A 17,728-nucleotide genomic window follows, 5' to 3' on the forward strand; every position below is an offset into this window, starting at 1 on the left:
AAGTAAACAGTAAATAACTGCCCCCCACACAGATTCTACTATACTTATTCATCACATGCCTTTGCCCAAAACTAAATAGATTTCTTCAGATTATTTTTTTTCTTCCAATAATAAAAAAAGTTGATGGGCTACATGTTTTACTCTGCACCTATCAAAGGCCTAAAAAAATATGCTCAAAACTACATCTTTTAGCACTCTTGTGAATGAGAAAATAATAATCACCGGGATTATTATGAAAGATAGGACATTTTTTTATCATTAAAGTTTAGCTACTAGTATTAACATTTGTACAATAAATTATGTTTTAAAGACTTTTAAGTGTGTGTGTTGTGCATGCATGTAGACTGAACACATACATGTACAAGGCTGTTTCAGGCCGCAATTTGAATCTGTTAAATACATGTAGTAGTAATTAATGTTTAGATGTTCTTTGTGTGTGTGTGTGAATATAATTCAGTGTAGGATTGAAGCACAAATGCTTCCTCTATTTCATTACCTTATTTTCTTTTAAAATTAGAGACTCGATGGACGTCAACCATATGATTACAGAAGGCTGAAGATAGAGTTTGGTGGAGAGAGGGGATGTTGTATGGTTCATATGGGTGACACAAGGTGAAGTATGAATTAAACTTCAGGGCCACGTCTTACAAAGAGTTGTGATTGATCCAATCAACCTCAACTATTTTGAAAATCAACAATGTCATAATTTTTCCTACAGGAAATTTACACAATGTCTTCTGTAAACAAAGAGGAAGTACTCTGAATTTGTCAAAACAATGATGAGTGCATGAATACATCATATATAGAAAAAAATAAACAAACATGCATTTTGGTTGTTGGCGTTGCTGGCTTTCCATAGTTGTGGTCGATTGGATCAATCTCAACTCGGGGCCCAGTTCTATATGTTAACTCAATAAGAATTATTTGAAAGTAGATTAACAGGCAGATTGATATAGAATTTAAACTCTGCTGTTGCATGGTAAATAAAGTGAATAATGTTTAAAAGTGATTTTTAGAGTACTGAAGATATGTATATACATGTATTTTTTGAATTAAATTTTGATATAAATATATATGAAACTGGAGTAATATTGCCCCTCCGAAAAGTCTGAAGAGGCTACTAGATGATGCTACATAAATGCTTTATAATATTATTAAATATGATAATGTGATAGCTGAAAAAGCAGGACAAAATCTGTTGTATAAAAAGTATGGGTAATATGAAAAAGATATTTGATGAGATAAAGTCTTTTCACAGATTTTGCTTAATGGATGTTTCTATATTTCTTTGTTATTGTTATGAATTTGGGATGTTGAACTATGTTCATTATGAAGTTTACCTGTTCTTGCTACTTGTAATAATGCAGGATTTTAGCCCAGGTATCGTGTGAAGTTGTTGAACCCAAAGAAAACAGACCAAATGAAGGTCAACTGTTTGTTAACCTTGAACTCTCACCTATGGCATCAACTACATTTGAAGCAGGAAGGTAAGCAGCTTCTTCTAGGTTTATATTTACTTGATCTACAACCAGTCTTGGTCTAATCTCAGATAGTCATGGCCCAAAACAATTATTGTAGTCTACATTACACTTGATTCAATAGCCCACTTTGTATTATTCCCAGATGGCCTAATTTCCACTTTGTCTTCTATATCTTTTGGATTTTGTAAAATGAAAACTTGATACATAAAAAAGTTCATCTATAAATATTCATTTTGGACTAAGTGGTATTAGACCGAGTGGATATTAGACGAGATGTGATACTACATGTTGCTGTTTGGGAGGGGGGGGGGGGGTAATAAATGGGCTAAATGTCAATTGGACTTTATGGTAGGTAAGTAGACAGAGCAGGTGCAGAGACCAATGGCAGTTTACTGTCTTCTGTAATGCATTGTACACAATGTGTTTGTTGTTTTTAGCTATCTTCAAATTTGAAACTGCATTGAGCCCAAGAACACTATGAATATCATGCCATTGGTCCAAGTGTGATGCAATAATTTTTATACGGTCATTTCACAAATCAGTTGGAATTACATGAGGAGTTTTATTCAGGGCTAAACAAAATTATGTGAATTTGATTTTTTTTTAAGAACAGGAACACTTGGAACCATACTTTAACTATTTGCCACTTCAATAAATAGTGTTGGATGAATGTTGCAAATAGAAGTAGATAATTATTTATCATCCTAGGTGGCCTATATCATAAGACAACATTATCAAAATGTTCATCTTTGATGCTGCTCAAACTGGCGGTGGCATATTGGCTTTTTAGTTTAATTTATAGATTGAAAGAACTTAATCTTATACCGTATTTTAAATGTAGAAATTAGGCAAACATACTGAAACATTACCCCAATGGTTATGCATTTCTGTTATATACCTTGATGTAAAGCTCATTTCAATATATACACACAAAAAAAAAGTAAGTCCCCCCTAGATCAAATTGCTGTAACTTTTGAACCAAGTTATTTTGAGATATGATATTTCGTAGGTGGTTTTCTACACTCATTAAGCAACTCTCGGGGAAAAATGAGATTGATCGGTTGAGTCATGCATGAGTAATTAAAGATTGAATTAAAAATGACCATTTTTGAAAGTCACAAGAGTCGTTTTTCAGATTGTGCAAGTACAAAGTTGGGCAAAAGTTGTTTTTAGGTGAATTTTATGGTGTTATACTGTTTTACTATCCATCATTTAGCCACTCCACACACAATTTTGATATCGTATGTTCATGGTTGAGTGAGCACAATATCGCACTTTGAAAACCGTTCCGCGGCCCCTGTATTGTGACGTATCATCATAGGGGTTTTTGGTAGTATCCTCTACAACTTGTTAGGTCATATCAAAATTTGAAAATGTTGGTGGCTCCCCCGATTATAAGCCCCTCCCCCATTTTTAAATTCTGGATCCACCACTGATTTGTCCATAAATTAAACTGATCATGAGAAATTGTTAGGAAAAGAATACATTTATGCAGTATAAAGAGTATTCATTCCTAAGTTTTTCGAATGTGCTCGCTCAACCATGAAAATGTTAAAAGTTCGGAAAGTGTGTGGTGATAGAAATGATGGATGATAAAAACAACAGCAATTAAAGTCACATTTGAAACCGAATTTGCCCCCAATATTCACCTTATTACCCTTTAAAATGAGTCTGTGACATTGAAAATACCCATTTTCCCACTTTGATGCGTGCTCACTCATCCATAAATAAACAAATCCATTTCATTTTTGCACAGAATTCTGCCCATAGGTTGATAAACATTACTGCCAAGTGACATTGCTAAAGACAGCCTTGAAAAAAAGTTCCACCATATTGAATAAAGGGTTACTTATTCTTAAACATATGCACCCATAATGTACACAAGTCTATGAGAGAGGAAGTCAAACTTTTAACAAATATGAAATAAGGGGTTTGTTTCATGGACGGTTTTTGTTACTTCTGCCAACAGTTATTTCATGAAACTTCGCACATGGCTTCAGAGTAACACTATCCAAAAGGTGCGCACACCAAAATAACAATTCGATACGGCACAGAGTGGGGCCAAGGCCTTGAACTTTCTTCTCATTTGCATAATTTTCGAATATTGTGTGCTCACTGATGCATTTAACATCGGGATTTTCATAAAAATCAAATTAAATGAACCATGCAAGGAGGTTTGTGACAGATATCCATAGTTACAAATTGCATTTTTTCCAATAACGTAAAAAAGAGCTAATCACATTCCACATGTTCATTCAAGCATGAATGCTTAATTAAACGCCTTTGAATCATTGAAGCGTGTTAACTGGTCATGAACATAACGAAAAAGTTAATAAAAGATCAGTTTCAGTTACCAAAATGAAACAATACTTGCCTATGATATTTGAAAACCGTATTTTTTGTTTTCAATAAATGTTCATTGAACCGTGAAACGATGAATATTGTTGAAGATACTCTTCCCCAAAATAACTGTCATCATATTCTATCATTTTTATTGATGAAAAAGTGTAAAAAAATCCAATTATAGCAAATTTGGACTTGTGTTTATTCAACCGTGAAATTTAGCCAAAAAATGTATCGTCTTTTAGAAAGTACCTTTTACAAGCCTTCTGACTATTTTTCATGATGAGAATGTGGAATCAGTTCCAATAAAATGGAATCAAAGTCATGATTTTTGGCTTGTGACTTTTGAAAAGTGACATTTTTGCCTTCTGACGGTGCTCACTGAAGCATGACGTAAAATACATCCATAACATTTACTTAGAGGGTAGCTTATAAAATTACCTACACGCTCATGTAAAAATATATCAAAAACTCGTATTGGTTAGGAAATTATTGATGTTTGTTCAAGGGGGGACTTACTTTTTTTGTTGTGTATAGATGTGGAAAATGTGCCACATTCTTTTTTCTTGTTTTTACTCATCCATTGCTTCCCCTGACTCCAACTGCTGTGTTATAAATCCACATAAATCTCAGAAATGGAAATCCAAGTTCTTTAAGATCATCTCTAGCTAACCACAATCATATGATTCTTAGGAGGATTTAAGGGGATGTCTTCCTATGGTCTGTTTTTTTCAGGTGGTGTTTTATATTAATAGTGTTACCTTGAATCTTAAATCACGAATAAAGTGTGATTGAGAAATTATACACTTTACTTCTCTTGATGATCTTACAGGTTATCAGATTATGGTGTAGAACTGAACAGATTATTGGAAAGGACTGTTAAAGATTCAAGAGCTTTAGATGTTGAATCATTATGCATTGTTGCTGGTGAAAAGGTGAGTTCTATATAAAGTGTTTCATAAAAAATGTGATGCTTCTGGTAAAACGGTGAGTCTCTTTTTACCTACCAGTTATGGAATGCTGTTGAATGCCATAAATGCTTCTGAGTTCTGAGGTATTTATAAATTGTGTATTTTTTGTTAGATAAAATTGTTAAAACAACACACAGAGATTAGTATCGATATTAACAATTTTATTTTGCTTTTATCTGTCTATCATAATATTTCTATGGTAAAAATATTTCAATAAAATTTGAAGAAAAAAAATAGATAAAGTAAGAGAAAGAAAATTTAATTGTTTTTTATCAAGCTTGGCTTTTGTCTTAGGCAGTTGAATCCTATAATTTGCTTGAATCCAAAGGGTTCCTAATTCTTTAATATAAAAGAAGGGATAGAAAACCAATGTTTAAGTTAACATATAACAATAATAGGATGATACTTATAAGGTCTGGAAGATTCAATCATATTTGATATGGAAGCGTTTCAATTTGTGATATCTGACTCTATTCTTTGTATTATATGTTTGTTTTATACTTGATTTATATTTCTCTTTGCTTAGGTTTGGAAGATAAGACTAGATGTGCATGTATTGAACCATGATGGTAATATATTAGACTCAGCCTGCATAGCAGCCATCGCTGCTCTCTCACACTTTAGAAGACCAGATGTGACCGTTATAGGAGAGAGTGTCACTATCGTAAGTTACAAATCATCAGAAGAACAAAAAAAAAGTTTTTGTCTTGCCTGCATAGCAGAGCGAGACTATAGGCGCTGTCAACATTGAAATCTTAACCAAAAGTTAAGTTTTTAAAATGACCTCCTTAATTAAAAAAATATATGGACCTAGTTCATGAAACTTGGACATAAGAGTAATCAAGTATTACTGAACATTTTGCCTGAGTTTCAGGTCACATGACCAAGGTCAAATGTCATTTAAAGAGAAATTCCAGTAGTTGCAGTAAACACTGATTTCATGAGAAAGTCTGTAAAACCAGGCTTAATTGTCAGTATATCATCGAGGATCTAGATCTGGTACAGTTACATAAACTGAACTTTGTGAAATCTTGAAATCTACGCTGAAAAATGTTCAGACTGGACTTCCCCAACACAGATAAGCGCACGTGGGACAGTGTATAATTATTGCTTTGAGCGTCGGGCCCGACGCTCTACCCGAATCCTGTGCTTATTTGCTGATTTCTCAGCAATTACACAATTTCTTCCAGAATCCTTTGGCACATGCGTTTTATTTATACAAACAGACACTTTGGTGGTCATTTCATTTGATTCTGTAAGAACTCATTTTGATATCGTTACCAAAACTAGCATTTACCTTTAAGGTCAATGAACTTTGGCCATGTCGGGGGTAATTGTTTAATACTTTAATTGCCATCATAACTTTGAAAGTTTACAGATATAGTTCATGAAATGTGGACATAGGGATAATCAAGTATCACTGCTCATCTTTCACAAGGCTTAGGTCACTTGATCAAGGTCAAATGTCATTTAGGGTCAATGAATGTAGTAATATATAATTATATGATTGATTGTTTTTTGTGAATAATTATTTTATAGTTGTTTTCAAAGTCAGCGCTGCTGCTATATTGAATCGCGTAATGCAGGCGAGACTTCCAGATGTGCTCCACTCGTCCTTTCCTCAGATTTTGATTTTTGTACTATAATATTATGGAGCTTAGATTTATCAATAAGTATTAGGTGAGAGAAGATTCTGCGTTATGGGCTCCATCGTAAATTTTAAACCTCCCTCAATTCGAGAGCCTTGTCTGTTTTCCAACAGGAAGCTTCTCATTTTGATCTTTTTCTCTCGAACATCATCATTTATGTATAATTTCATTGAAATCTTCAGTTTTCATTGGCTGAGAAATACAGGTGATACTGTCACTATGGTCAATTTAATTGACTGATAACATTTCAGAGCTGAAAGCATCCATGAAATATAGAGTGTGCCTTTTTACAATGACTATTCAGAAGCCAATATTAAATTCAAATTAGAATGCAGACCGATTGGAATTAGCTATTTTTCACATCATCTCATGAGAAGCCATGTCTAATTATGATGCATTGTGGATTTGGTCTAAAAGATTTTCAGGGTTATGTCTCTGCATTTTGGAATGATGGGGGACGCAATTTGGTTAACAATTTGGTGGATTCATGATACAGTGCACCACCTATCAGTTGCAGCAAACAGGCCAAAATTTGCAATGCCTCATGGGAAAAACTCAACATCGAAATAAATGTCTGTAGCGCGTGCTGCATGCATGCAATTATGCTGCGCTGGCCAGCGCGGTGCAGCTCGACAAGCTTGCATAGTTAAATAATTTTATAGTTAGTTGACCCTTATTTGCCGTAAAACAGCTGGGATCGCTATTTTTAAAAGGCAGACTAGGCAATGCAGTGGATGGTAAACTTACACACACAGTCACAATACAGTGGATCTACACTAGCAAAGTGCACTACCTGCGCTTGCGATGTCGACCTAGAAGTTAGAAATTTGTCAGTCCGCTGTTACCGAAAGGTTGCAGACCATACTTTGAAACCACCAAAGTTGAGCATATTAAACAGTATTTGTCACTGAAATAATTTAATTGTTTTTCTTGTAGCATTCTCCTCAAGATCGTGATCCTGTCCCTCTCAATGTTCATCATATACCTGTTTGTGTAACATTTGCATTCTATCACCAAGGGTGAGTAGTACTTTATTAGATTTTCACTCAGTCTAGAACCAGTTGGTCTACTCAGATAGTCTAATTGACTTATTCAACATGGGCTAACCCATTTGATCTACGATATCTCAGCTAATTATTTTATTACTTTATCTATAAAGGATGAGATTACATGTTGATCCAATTGGAAATGAATAGTGTTTTCGAATCTCTCTTAATTTTCTTGATTTTAATCTCTAATCTGTTGGAATAGTTTGTGGTATATACATCCTGTTAAATTATTCAATCAGTTGCTATACTTTTAATCCACAAATAGTAAGAGGATATTTGTTAAAATGAATTTTTACAGAGAGCTATACAAGCTACAAAAATAATATTAATCTTAATCTATTCTGTAGGAATAGCTTGCGGTATATCTCTGTGATTACTACTATTTTAATTTTAATCCTCATAGGTCAAGGTTACTTGTTGATCCAACAGAGAAGGAAGAGAGAGTAATGGAAGGTACAATGGTTGTTGGTATGAATGTTCATAGAGAGCTGTGTACCATGCAGGTTACAGGAAGTATGCTCATACTTAAAGAACAGGTAAGATTGATTGATTTGATTCAATTGGTTAAAATGGCTTATTAAAAACTGAAAATCACTGCCAAATAGATGAATTACATCAAGTTTACAGGTCTTTTAAACAATCAATATTTATATTATATATTCAGCCATAAAAACACATGAATTGTGCAATGTAGATGCAAAAACAATTTGAAAATTAACTATAAATAATTAAAATGGCAGAAAATAAGAGAGTTTAAAAACAAGTTGGTTTCCATGGGCCAGGGCTCGCAAAAGTAAAAGTCATTACTATTTCCCAGAGGATTCCCTTCAGAAAGACAGCTAGCAGCAATGTTTTTAATGTGATCTTTTCTTAAAAAAACCTTGGACTTCAGAAAGAGCATTTTTGTTTTCTAGAAAATTGGAAAATTGAGTTTGCTTTTAAAGATTCTATTAAAAATCTTGGAGATACAACATGTTAATGTGATCCCTCTGTGGTTGTTCAAGTATTTATATCCTTGATCATTTATTCCTCCAATTTACTAACTTTTTATTAATCTCCTATGAATGAATGAATCCCTGATCTCCAGATAATCCCCAATACCGACTCTAATCCTTTCTATTTGAAGTTAATGGTTATTGATTATCTTTAGAATTGGTAACCACTTTATATACCTAAATACTTTCTGAATAGAAACAGGATGTGTGGGGAAAGGGGGAGGGGGGGGGGGTATATCCCTTATAGTGTGCGAAGCAAAATTTAATTTTCACTTTATGTTAAATTTAGGTACATAGTACCTAACAACTGGTGACTGATATGTGTTTAGAGCTGTATTTTAGAGAACAACGAATCAGGTTTTTAAGATATTTCTATCATCTGATTTTAAATACAGAAATCTGTCATTTGCTGGCAAGTGATGTACATATTAAAAAAAAATGATATTATTGATACAGAAAGTACAGCAATATCACCATGTAATATATGGTTATCTTTCTATAAATAAAATTATCTTACAATTGATAGTGTTTTGCCATCAAGTAGACAGATAAAATAATTACTGCATCATTGTGCTTTTGTAAGCTATAAACAATTTTAATATTTTGGAAGGTACCAATAATCGTAAAATATTGTAAAATCTCTGCTTCGGTACAATAAAGTCTATGTTAAATAAGTACAAAATCAGTTCATGCCTTTGTCCAGGTTCTCCTGATTATCTACACTTTTTATATTCAAAGTATATTAATATTTTTCTCATATCTCATTGGACCCTGTATGAAGTCTATTAGAAATTTTGAATGTTGAATCTCATAGTCTGCTATATGTTAATGATAACCTGTTGCCTGGTAGTGATTGGGTTAATTCATGAATATCTTCTTTCTATATAGATCATGCGATGTTGTCAGATTGCCGTAGTTAAAGTAGGAGAACTTACAGACCTCATCAAACTAGCTTTAGAGAAGGATAAAACAGCCAGGTGAGCTATTATTATTATCCCTGACAACGAATCAGAAGCTTACAGACCTCATCAAACTAGCTTTAGAGAAGGATAAAACAGCCAGGTGAGCTATTACTTATTATTATCCCTGACACCGAATTAGAGCTTATAGACCTCATCAAACTAGCTTTAGAGAAAGGTAAAACAGTAAGGTGAGTTATTACTTATTATTACCCCTCACACCGAATTAGAGCTTACAGACCTCATCAAACTAGTTTTATAGAAAGGTAAAACAGCAAGGTTAGTTATTACTTATTATTATCTCTGACACCGAATCAGAGCTTATAGACCTCATCAAACTAGCTTCAGAGAAAGGTAAAACAGCAAGGTTAGTTATTACTTATTATTACCCCTGACCTTGAATCAGAGCTTACAGACCTCATCAAACTAGCTTTAGAGAAAGGTAAAACAGCAAGGTTAGTTATTACTTATTATTATCTCTGACACCAAATCAGAGCTTACAGACCTCATCAAACTAGCTTCAGAGAAAGGTAAAACAGCAAGGTTAGTTATTACTTATTATTATCCCTGACACCGAATCAGAGCTTACAGACCTCATCAAACTAGCTTTAGAGAAAGGTAAAACAGCAAGGTTAGTTATTATTTATTATTATCCCTGACAACGAATCAGAAGCTTACAGACCTCATCAAACTAGCTTTAGAGAAGGATAAAACAGCCAGGTGAGCTATTACTTATTATTATCCCTGACACCGAATTAGAGCTTACAGACCTCATCAAACCAGCTTTAGAGAAAGGTAAAACAGCAAGGTTAGTTATTATTATTATCCCTGACACCGAATCAGAGCTTACAGACCTCATCAAACTAGCTTTAGAGAAAGGTAAAACAGTAAGGTGAGTTATTACTTATTATTACCCCTCACATCGAATTAGAGCTTACAGACCTCATCAAACTAGCTTTAGAGAAAGGTAAAACAGCAAGGTGAGCTATTACTTATTATTTCCCCTAACGAGGTATCAGAGCTTACAGACCTCATCAAACTAGCTTTAGAGAAAGGTAAAACAACAAGGTTAGTTATTACTTATTTTTACCCCTGACCTTGAATCAGAGCTTACAGACCTCATCAAACTAGCTTTAGAGAAAGGTAAAACAACAAGGTTATTTATTACTTATTATTACCCCTGACCTTGAATCAGAGCTTACAGACCTCATCAAACTAGCTTTAGAGAAGGTAAAACAGCAAGGTTAGTTATTACTTATTATTATCCCTGACACCGAATTAGAGCTTACAGACATCATCAAACTAGCTTCAGAGAAAGGTAAAACAGCAAGGTTAGTTATTACTTATTATTATCCCTGACACCGAATCAGAGCTTACAGACCTCATCAAACTAGCTTCAGAGAAGGATAAAACAGCCAGGTGAGCTATTACTTATTATTATACCTGACACCGAATCAGAGCTTACAGACCTCATCAAACTAGCTTTAGAGAAAGATTAATCAGCAAGGTGAGTTATTACTAATCATAAAATGGTGATATGGATCCTGATCATTTGATTGGCTGAATCTATCACATGACCAGTCATTTATTTAAGCTAACAGGACAATTTTCCAATGACTAGTACTAATAACTAGTTATATTGACTGGTCATGGTTTTGAGATAAGGTTGGTTTATGAAATAACAAGGATTCACAATTTTTCTTTCACATCATGTGCTCGGGAACTGTTCTAAAGTTACCAGATGTGTTATATGTATTCCCTTGTCATAAAATTAAAGCTTTAAACCTCATTGGTAAACTAACTTTAGTCGAAAGTTAAATTCCAATGTGATTTATTATTATTTCCTTGACATAAAATCAAAGCTTACAGACCCAGCATTGTTTGATATATATTTTTCTTCTTTATTTCCCTTTTCTTCTTTTCTTCAAACAGAGCTGAAGGTAAGAAGTTTGGTTTTGCTGAATCCCATCCAAAGAAATTAATCACAAGTCAAGTCATTCCTGAACAGACCGTTGATACGTCAGACATTGAAGGTGAAGTCAAGCAGATTATGGAGACGACTGAACAACCTGAACAAGTGTATCCTTTATTGAATATCATGATATGGCATGATACCTACTGTGCCCTTGTTTGTGCATACTTATACAGTGCTATCAAAAAAAGTTTACACTTTGAAAAAGCCCTAGGAATTAAAAAATATACAACATGTGGGTATTTTTTTCACATATAATCTTGGGTTTGGGTCTCATCTATTCAATGAAAGTAAAAGTTTTGACAGAATGTTACACTTGAGTGAGCACTGTCCATTTTCGTAAAGCTCGCAGAAATGCTCGTTTTCACACTGTGTCAAGGGGATAGGGCGTCATCAAACTCACTTGCAAAACATTTCTCATACATTTCCCTTGCACTTTTAGTCAATTGAAATAAAACGAATACGTTCAAGCATTTTGCAACAATTTTGGCACCGAAATTGAAATTTCAGCACTTAGTAAGCTCAAACTTTACCCTTTTTGTGCCAGCTGGATCTGACGACATTACTGAATCTGAACAAAAGTTTATATCAGACATATCCAGCATTTTTTCACTAAGTTTTTATCATTTAAAGTTGGCTTACATTTCATTTTAATTTAATACTTGTTTCTCAACACTTTTCCCAAGCTTGACAATGATTAACAAAATGAAAATCAAGCCTAAGCCATTTTATGTAAATCACAGCTCAGTGTAAAGCAAATATCGTCACGATGGCCTCGGTGAGTGGGGTGGGGCGCAATGCACTCTTTGAAGTGTTTTGGGCAAGGAAACCAGTTAAAAAAAGGTAAAAGATATCTTCAAATCAATTTTACTGCTAAATTCCATGTGTTCTTCATGATTAAGGTCTACTTTTATTCGCATAAATATTTCAAAGTTCTGCGCAAATCATTTTTCACTAAATTTTCAAACGTAAGTGGTGCTCACTCAAGCGGAAATATTTTTCGACATTTATATCATCATTTGCTTAAATGGATCTGTAAAAATGTTAAAATGTGGAAAAATCTTCAGGATATTACAAATGTATAATTTTACAGGATTTATTCTATAAAGTGTTAAGTTTTTTTTGATACGCACTGTATATCTGCAAGATGTGAAATGAATGCAGTTTTTACATATACAATACAGAAACAGATATTTCTTTTAAAGGTCAAGTCCACCCCAGAAAAATGTTGATGTGAATAAATAAAGAAAAATCAAACTAGCACAACACTGAAAATTTCATCAAAATCGGATGTAAAATAAGAAAGTTATGACATTTTAAAGTTTCGATTATTTTTCACAAAACAGTGATATGCACAACTGAGTGACATGCAAATGAGATAGTCGATGATGTCCCTCACTCACTATTTCTTTTGTTTTTTATTGTTTGAATTATACAATATTTCATTTTTTACAAATTTGACAATAAGGACTGACTTGACTGAACCATATAGTATTAAACAATGCTAATTCCACATGTTCAGGGAGGAATTAATCGTTGTTTCACTTGGCAATGAGGAGAAAATTTGAATATTTCATATTCATATAATAAAATACAAAAGAAATAGTGAGTGGATGACGTCATCAGTCTCCTCATTTGCATACAGACCAGGATGTGCATATAACTGTTTTGTAAAATCAAGCGAAACTTTAAAATGTCATAACTTTCTTATTTTACATCCGATATTGATGAAATTTTCAGTGTTATGTTTGTTGGATTTTTCTCTTTGTATTCAAATAAACTTTTTGTTGGAGTGGACTTGTCCTTAAAAAAAAGAGTAAAAATGTTGTAATATGATAAAAAGTCGGCCACTATCCACCTGCTGATCTATCCACCAAGCCAGAACACCTCTATGTATCATTCTCCCAATCTCCACATCTGTTTTATTTTAAGTCTTCGCTAAAAACAAGAGGGATGTGAAGTTGGTTGGTACTGTATGACCTTTATTCACGGGGGCAATACTCGTCATGGTTTTTACAGCTCAAGATACCTAAATATACAATATCGTGCAACGCAACCCTAATGAAAACTAAAATTTATTTGGAATGATAAGTTTTTTGTAACTCTCTTATATTGGATAATCCCTGATGATTGTTTCTTTAACATGCTGCTCAGATCCAGCAAGTTAGAGATCAAAAAGCCAGGCTTGGGACAGATAGGAGAAGGATTAAGAAACTCTTGGTTTGATGATGATGGTGATAAAGAGGAAGAAAAGAATGGAAAGGAGGAGGATGAAGATATGGAAGGGATAGTATCAGAAGAAGAAGAGGAGGAGATTGTGATAAAACCTGTAGCTAAAGAGAAAAGAAAAGGTATGGGATGGTATCTATCTTTGTTCATGATTATCTATCATATTTTAGAAGCTTAGTCAAATTATGAATTATTACTATTTTAAAATCCTAGAAATCTGACATTTATCTTTACACAAAGTATTTTATCATACAATTCATTTATGCATGTTTGTTGTTTATTATTGTTGTTAATTAATTAAAACCCACCTTGTAAGTTTTTAAGTAATTTTCCCTTAAAATTCTGGTAAATATTTCAAATTCATTGCGAAAAATTTATGTTATGGCAGTATTGGAATATTGACAGAACACTCAAATTCTTTTCACTTTAAAATTAAGTTTTAATAGAAAACATACATTTTTCAAGCTTTTTTTGTAACTGGTGTAATCCTTGCTTTTATTTTTTTTCTTTAGGAAAATCCAAGGCTTATGATTCAGAGAGTGAAGAAGAAGAAACATTCACATTAGATAATGCAGAGCTTGATATTGTTCCTAGGTGAGTTGAAAACGATGAGTACAGTAGATGTAAATGAAGCACATGTGTTTTCTACAGGACACCACCTGTATGATTTACCTTGAGAACAGGTCCTCTAAACCTGTTACTCTCAACCCAGGTGAAGTAATGGAATACCTGGTAGGATTTAATTCATGAATGCTTTCCTTTTTAGCGCAATGAGCAACTATGCGGTAAATGCAAATATTCTCATTCTACTGTATGTAGAATTATTTTTTTTAAAAATATTCTTCAATATTTTTTTTGTGGCAGATCTTGGGAGAACTCCAGAAAAGATGGTTGCTCCAAAGCAGATCATTTTGGGGAAATTAGGGTACTTGTGATGAGGGGAAATCACGTGTAGCTCTCATGGCAGCTTATCTATAGCCAGGGTAATGTGTTATACATTGGAAAGCTCAGTAGAGTATAATGGCCACCGCACACCTTACAACCCAACTGGTCTACGACTGGCTTGCGACTGAGTGAGTAGAGATGAATACGGCTCGACACCGCACACCTTGCGATCCGACTACCATGCTGTCTGCAACTCACGCATGTGCTTTTTGCCATACCAACTTAAAAAATGGTGCTTACTGCAGCGTATGCGTGTTGTATATCTCTGCTCTCTGATTGGCTGGAAGTTGGATTGAGCATGCTATATTCGACATGTCAAATCCTTACGATTTTCCTTGCGACTTGTCTCTGACCGGTCTGCGACTCTCAAGCTGACAAGAGCTGTGACGTCACATCTCCCCTCACTCAGTCGCAAGCCAGTCGTAGACCAGTCAGGTCATAAGGTTTGCGATGGCCTATAGATATTGCACTATATGAATAAACTATATATATTTTTTTATTAATGATAGTTATTATCTCATGTTTCATGCAGGTCAAAGTCATTAAAACCTTCAGAGGAATTGGATCTTACTTCAGCGTTAAAGAAACCATCAGAGAAGATTAAAACTGGAGGGAACGTCAAATCTAAGGGAGGGAAGAAGAAATGGAAGAAAGGACAAAATATCAAAGATAGGCCATGAGAAATTTACAACAGGATGACTAATATAGAACAAGAACTATTATGAGAAATATAGAAGAGAAACTAATCATATGAATGAGACTTTGGAGTACTGTGAAGCAGATATAAACTGCTTTAGATGGGACGAATCAGATGACTAGATCTTTTAGGAGGTTCATATGATTGGTTGGATGAGTAATAAAACTTCTTTTCTATGAATGTAAGAATATTATGTCACAAGACTTGCACTATTGCTAAACCTGCTATGCCATCTCTAGATAAGGTGCGTAAAGGAACATTGAAAATCAGATGGGCATTTGCCTGTTTCTTGATTGTGTAAACAAGACATTTTATATTGGGTTGAATAGATTGTTCAGAAAGCTTTAAAAGGGAAGAAACAAATGGCTGGACTGATATGACAAATGATGAAGATTGAGTAACTGATCACATCTCAAGATAAGCTTTAGTAGCATGATATGACATGTCATGATGACATCAAACCCAGCTGATCTTTCAATCCTGAACAAGAATAAGCTAAAAGAAATTTTGATAGCATTCTGATCTACTGGATTTCATTCATTCAAGATAATTCCTGAGATGTTAAGGCAATTCACCCTCCCTCTTTTTGCTAGGCTTTTACCAGTAAAAGGGAGAGGTAAGCATAATGCTGAAGTATGGAGGTAGATCATAGAGTTTTACTAAATGTTCTCAGACCCAGCTACGCATCTTTGTACACATCACTTTTAGTTAGACTTAATTATCTGTGAAACACCCCCTGTGACACGTTTTATAAAACTCATTATAACAAATTTGTAATAGCACTTTAAAGCTACTGAAATCATTCAATATGAATTGCTGCTAGTAAACTTGTTATAGAAATTATGCATTTGTTTTTATAGCAAATCTTTATAAAACGGGACGTGGATGTAAAAGGAGGATCTCGGAGCGATTGTAGATATCATTTCTCACTTTTAATTATCAAGAACTCAGATTATTATTATTTTGTTTAGCATCACCTGTGCCTGGGAGGAGAAAAGTGAACAGAATCACTATGACCCACTTGTCTCTCCTCCCAATGTAACTGATGGGGGGGGGGGGTGCTGGTGGACCACTTCACTTGCCTTTACCCCTACTCTTGTGTGGCCAGTCTGTGTAATAATCTGTAATATATTTACATTACCATCAAGATGTTCCTTTTATCTGACATACCATCCATACTCGGGAATGATTAATTCAGGGTGCAGTTAATATCATTGCTGGGATTTCAAATACATGTAGATTTTAACTGAAATAACAATGTGAGGCCAACTTGCTGATGTATGTGATATACTTCTGAGCAGGAATTTAAAATCAGTTTTAATCTATGGTCTATTTATGGGTAGCTAGAACATGTTAATGCTCTTATTTTTCTTTTGGTTTAAGGGACTTCCAGGTACTGTTTTATGAAGCTTCTCATACTCTGAGAGTTACCATAGCAACAATCTGAGAGTGGTGCTTTCCAGTAAATCAAAACCAAGGATTTCACTTATTATCAGAACTCTCATGAGAGTGATCAGTTTTCTTGATTTAATAATAAAGAAACAATTCTACTTCATTCATCCTCTAACAGTTATATTAATGATGTTCTGACAATCGTAATTGGCTTTCCATAGTCATTTCATGTATTTCATCCATGGTTGAATAGGGAGCTTTTGACTTTCTATCCATTACACAAAATTCCTCTAATTTGGAGAAATTAGTCCTACTGAGCATGAATAAAGGATGTATCATTAAAGGAGAGAAGAATTCAGCATCATCGGCTAGGTTGTAAAATCTAAATTTTTACCAAAGTGCCCTTTTTACTAAATCAGCCGTATGTTACTCCTTTTTGAAGCTGTAATTTTTAGATTGAAAAGACATGACTATTTCATATGAATCAAAGCATTGTGTTTCTTATTTTGTGTGTCATTGTTATATTTCCTAATTGATTTTCTGTGGCACACTTGTTACATGAACATGGGCAATACCAGGGTATTTTGATAGGGGGGGGGCAGGGACAACATGAGTCACATGACTTTTAAGATGACCTCGTGTTTTATCAATTCAAAATTACATACAGATAAACAATCCAGACCACTCTTCTTTTCCTCTTCCCTGAATGACTGAAGAAAACAGAAATGATGAGATGAGAGACGAGAATGGGAGGAGAATAAAAATAAATCAAAGAGAAAAATCAAAGAAACATATTGTTGAAAGTTTGAGGAAGATTGAATGAATAATAAGAAAGTTATGAGCATTTGAATATTGAGATCACTAATGCCATGTAGATCCTCCCATTGGCAATGCAACCAAGATCTGTGATGTCACACACGTACAACTCCCTCATTACTTCAGTACTTATTTCACTTATATTCTCACTTTTATAGAGTCTATCACAAGGTGAGGTGTTCTGTTTATGAGAGGACAAGTACAGATGTTTCACAACATTATACAATTGA

The 17,728-nt window shown here is 34.1% G+C and overlaps 1 protein-coding gene across 1 annotated transcript; it reads left to right on the forward strand.

Moving 5' to 3' along the window:
• The first annotated feature begins 514 nt into the window (after positions 1 to 514).
• LOC129260188 (exosome complex component RRP45-like) lies at positions 515 to 17,188 on the forward strand. Its single transcript, XM_064114280.1, has 11 exons — positions 515 to 612; positions 1,368 to 1,487; positions 4,657 to 4,759; positions 5,322 to 5,459; positions 7,381 to 7,463; positions 7,897 to 8,029; positions 9,377 to 9,465; positions 11,380 to 11,526; positions 13,574 to 13,770; positions 14,161 to 14,242; positions 15,126 to 17,188. The coding sequence occupies exons 1-11, from the start codon at positions 590 to 592 to the stop codon at positions 15,271 to 15,273; spliced, it is 1,263 nt and encodes a 420-aa protein (XP_063970350.1). The 5' UTR covers positions 515 to 589; the 3' UTR covers positions 15,274 to 17,188.
• The last annotated feature ends 540 nt before the right edge of the window (positions 17,189 to 17,728 follow it).

The sequence above is a fragment of the Lytechinus pictus genome, unplaced genomic scaffold (assembly GCF_037042905.1).
Source record: "Lytechinus pictus isolate F3 Inbred unplaced genomic scaffold, Lp3.0 scaffold_19, whole genome shotgun sequence".
Taxonomy (NCBI): Eukaryota; Metazoa; Echinodermata; class Echinoidea; order Temnopleuroida; family Toxopneustidae; genus Lytechinus; species Lytechinus pictus.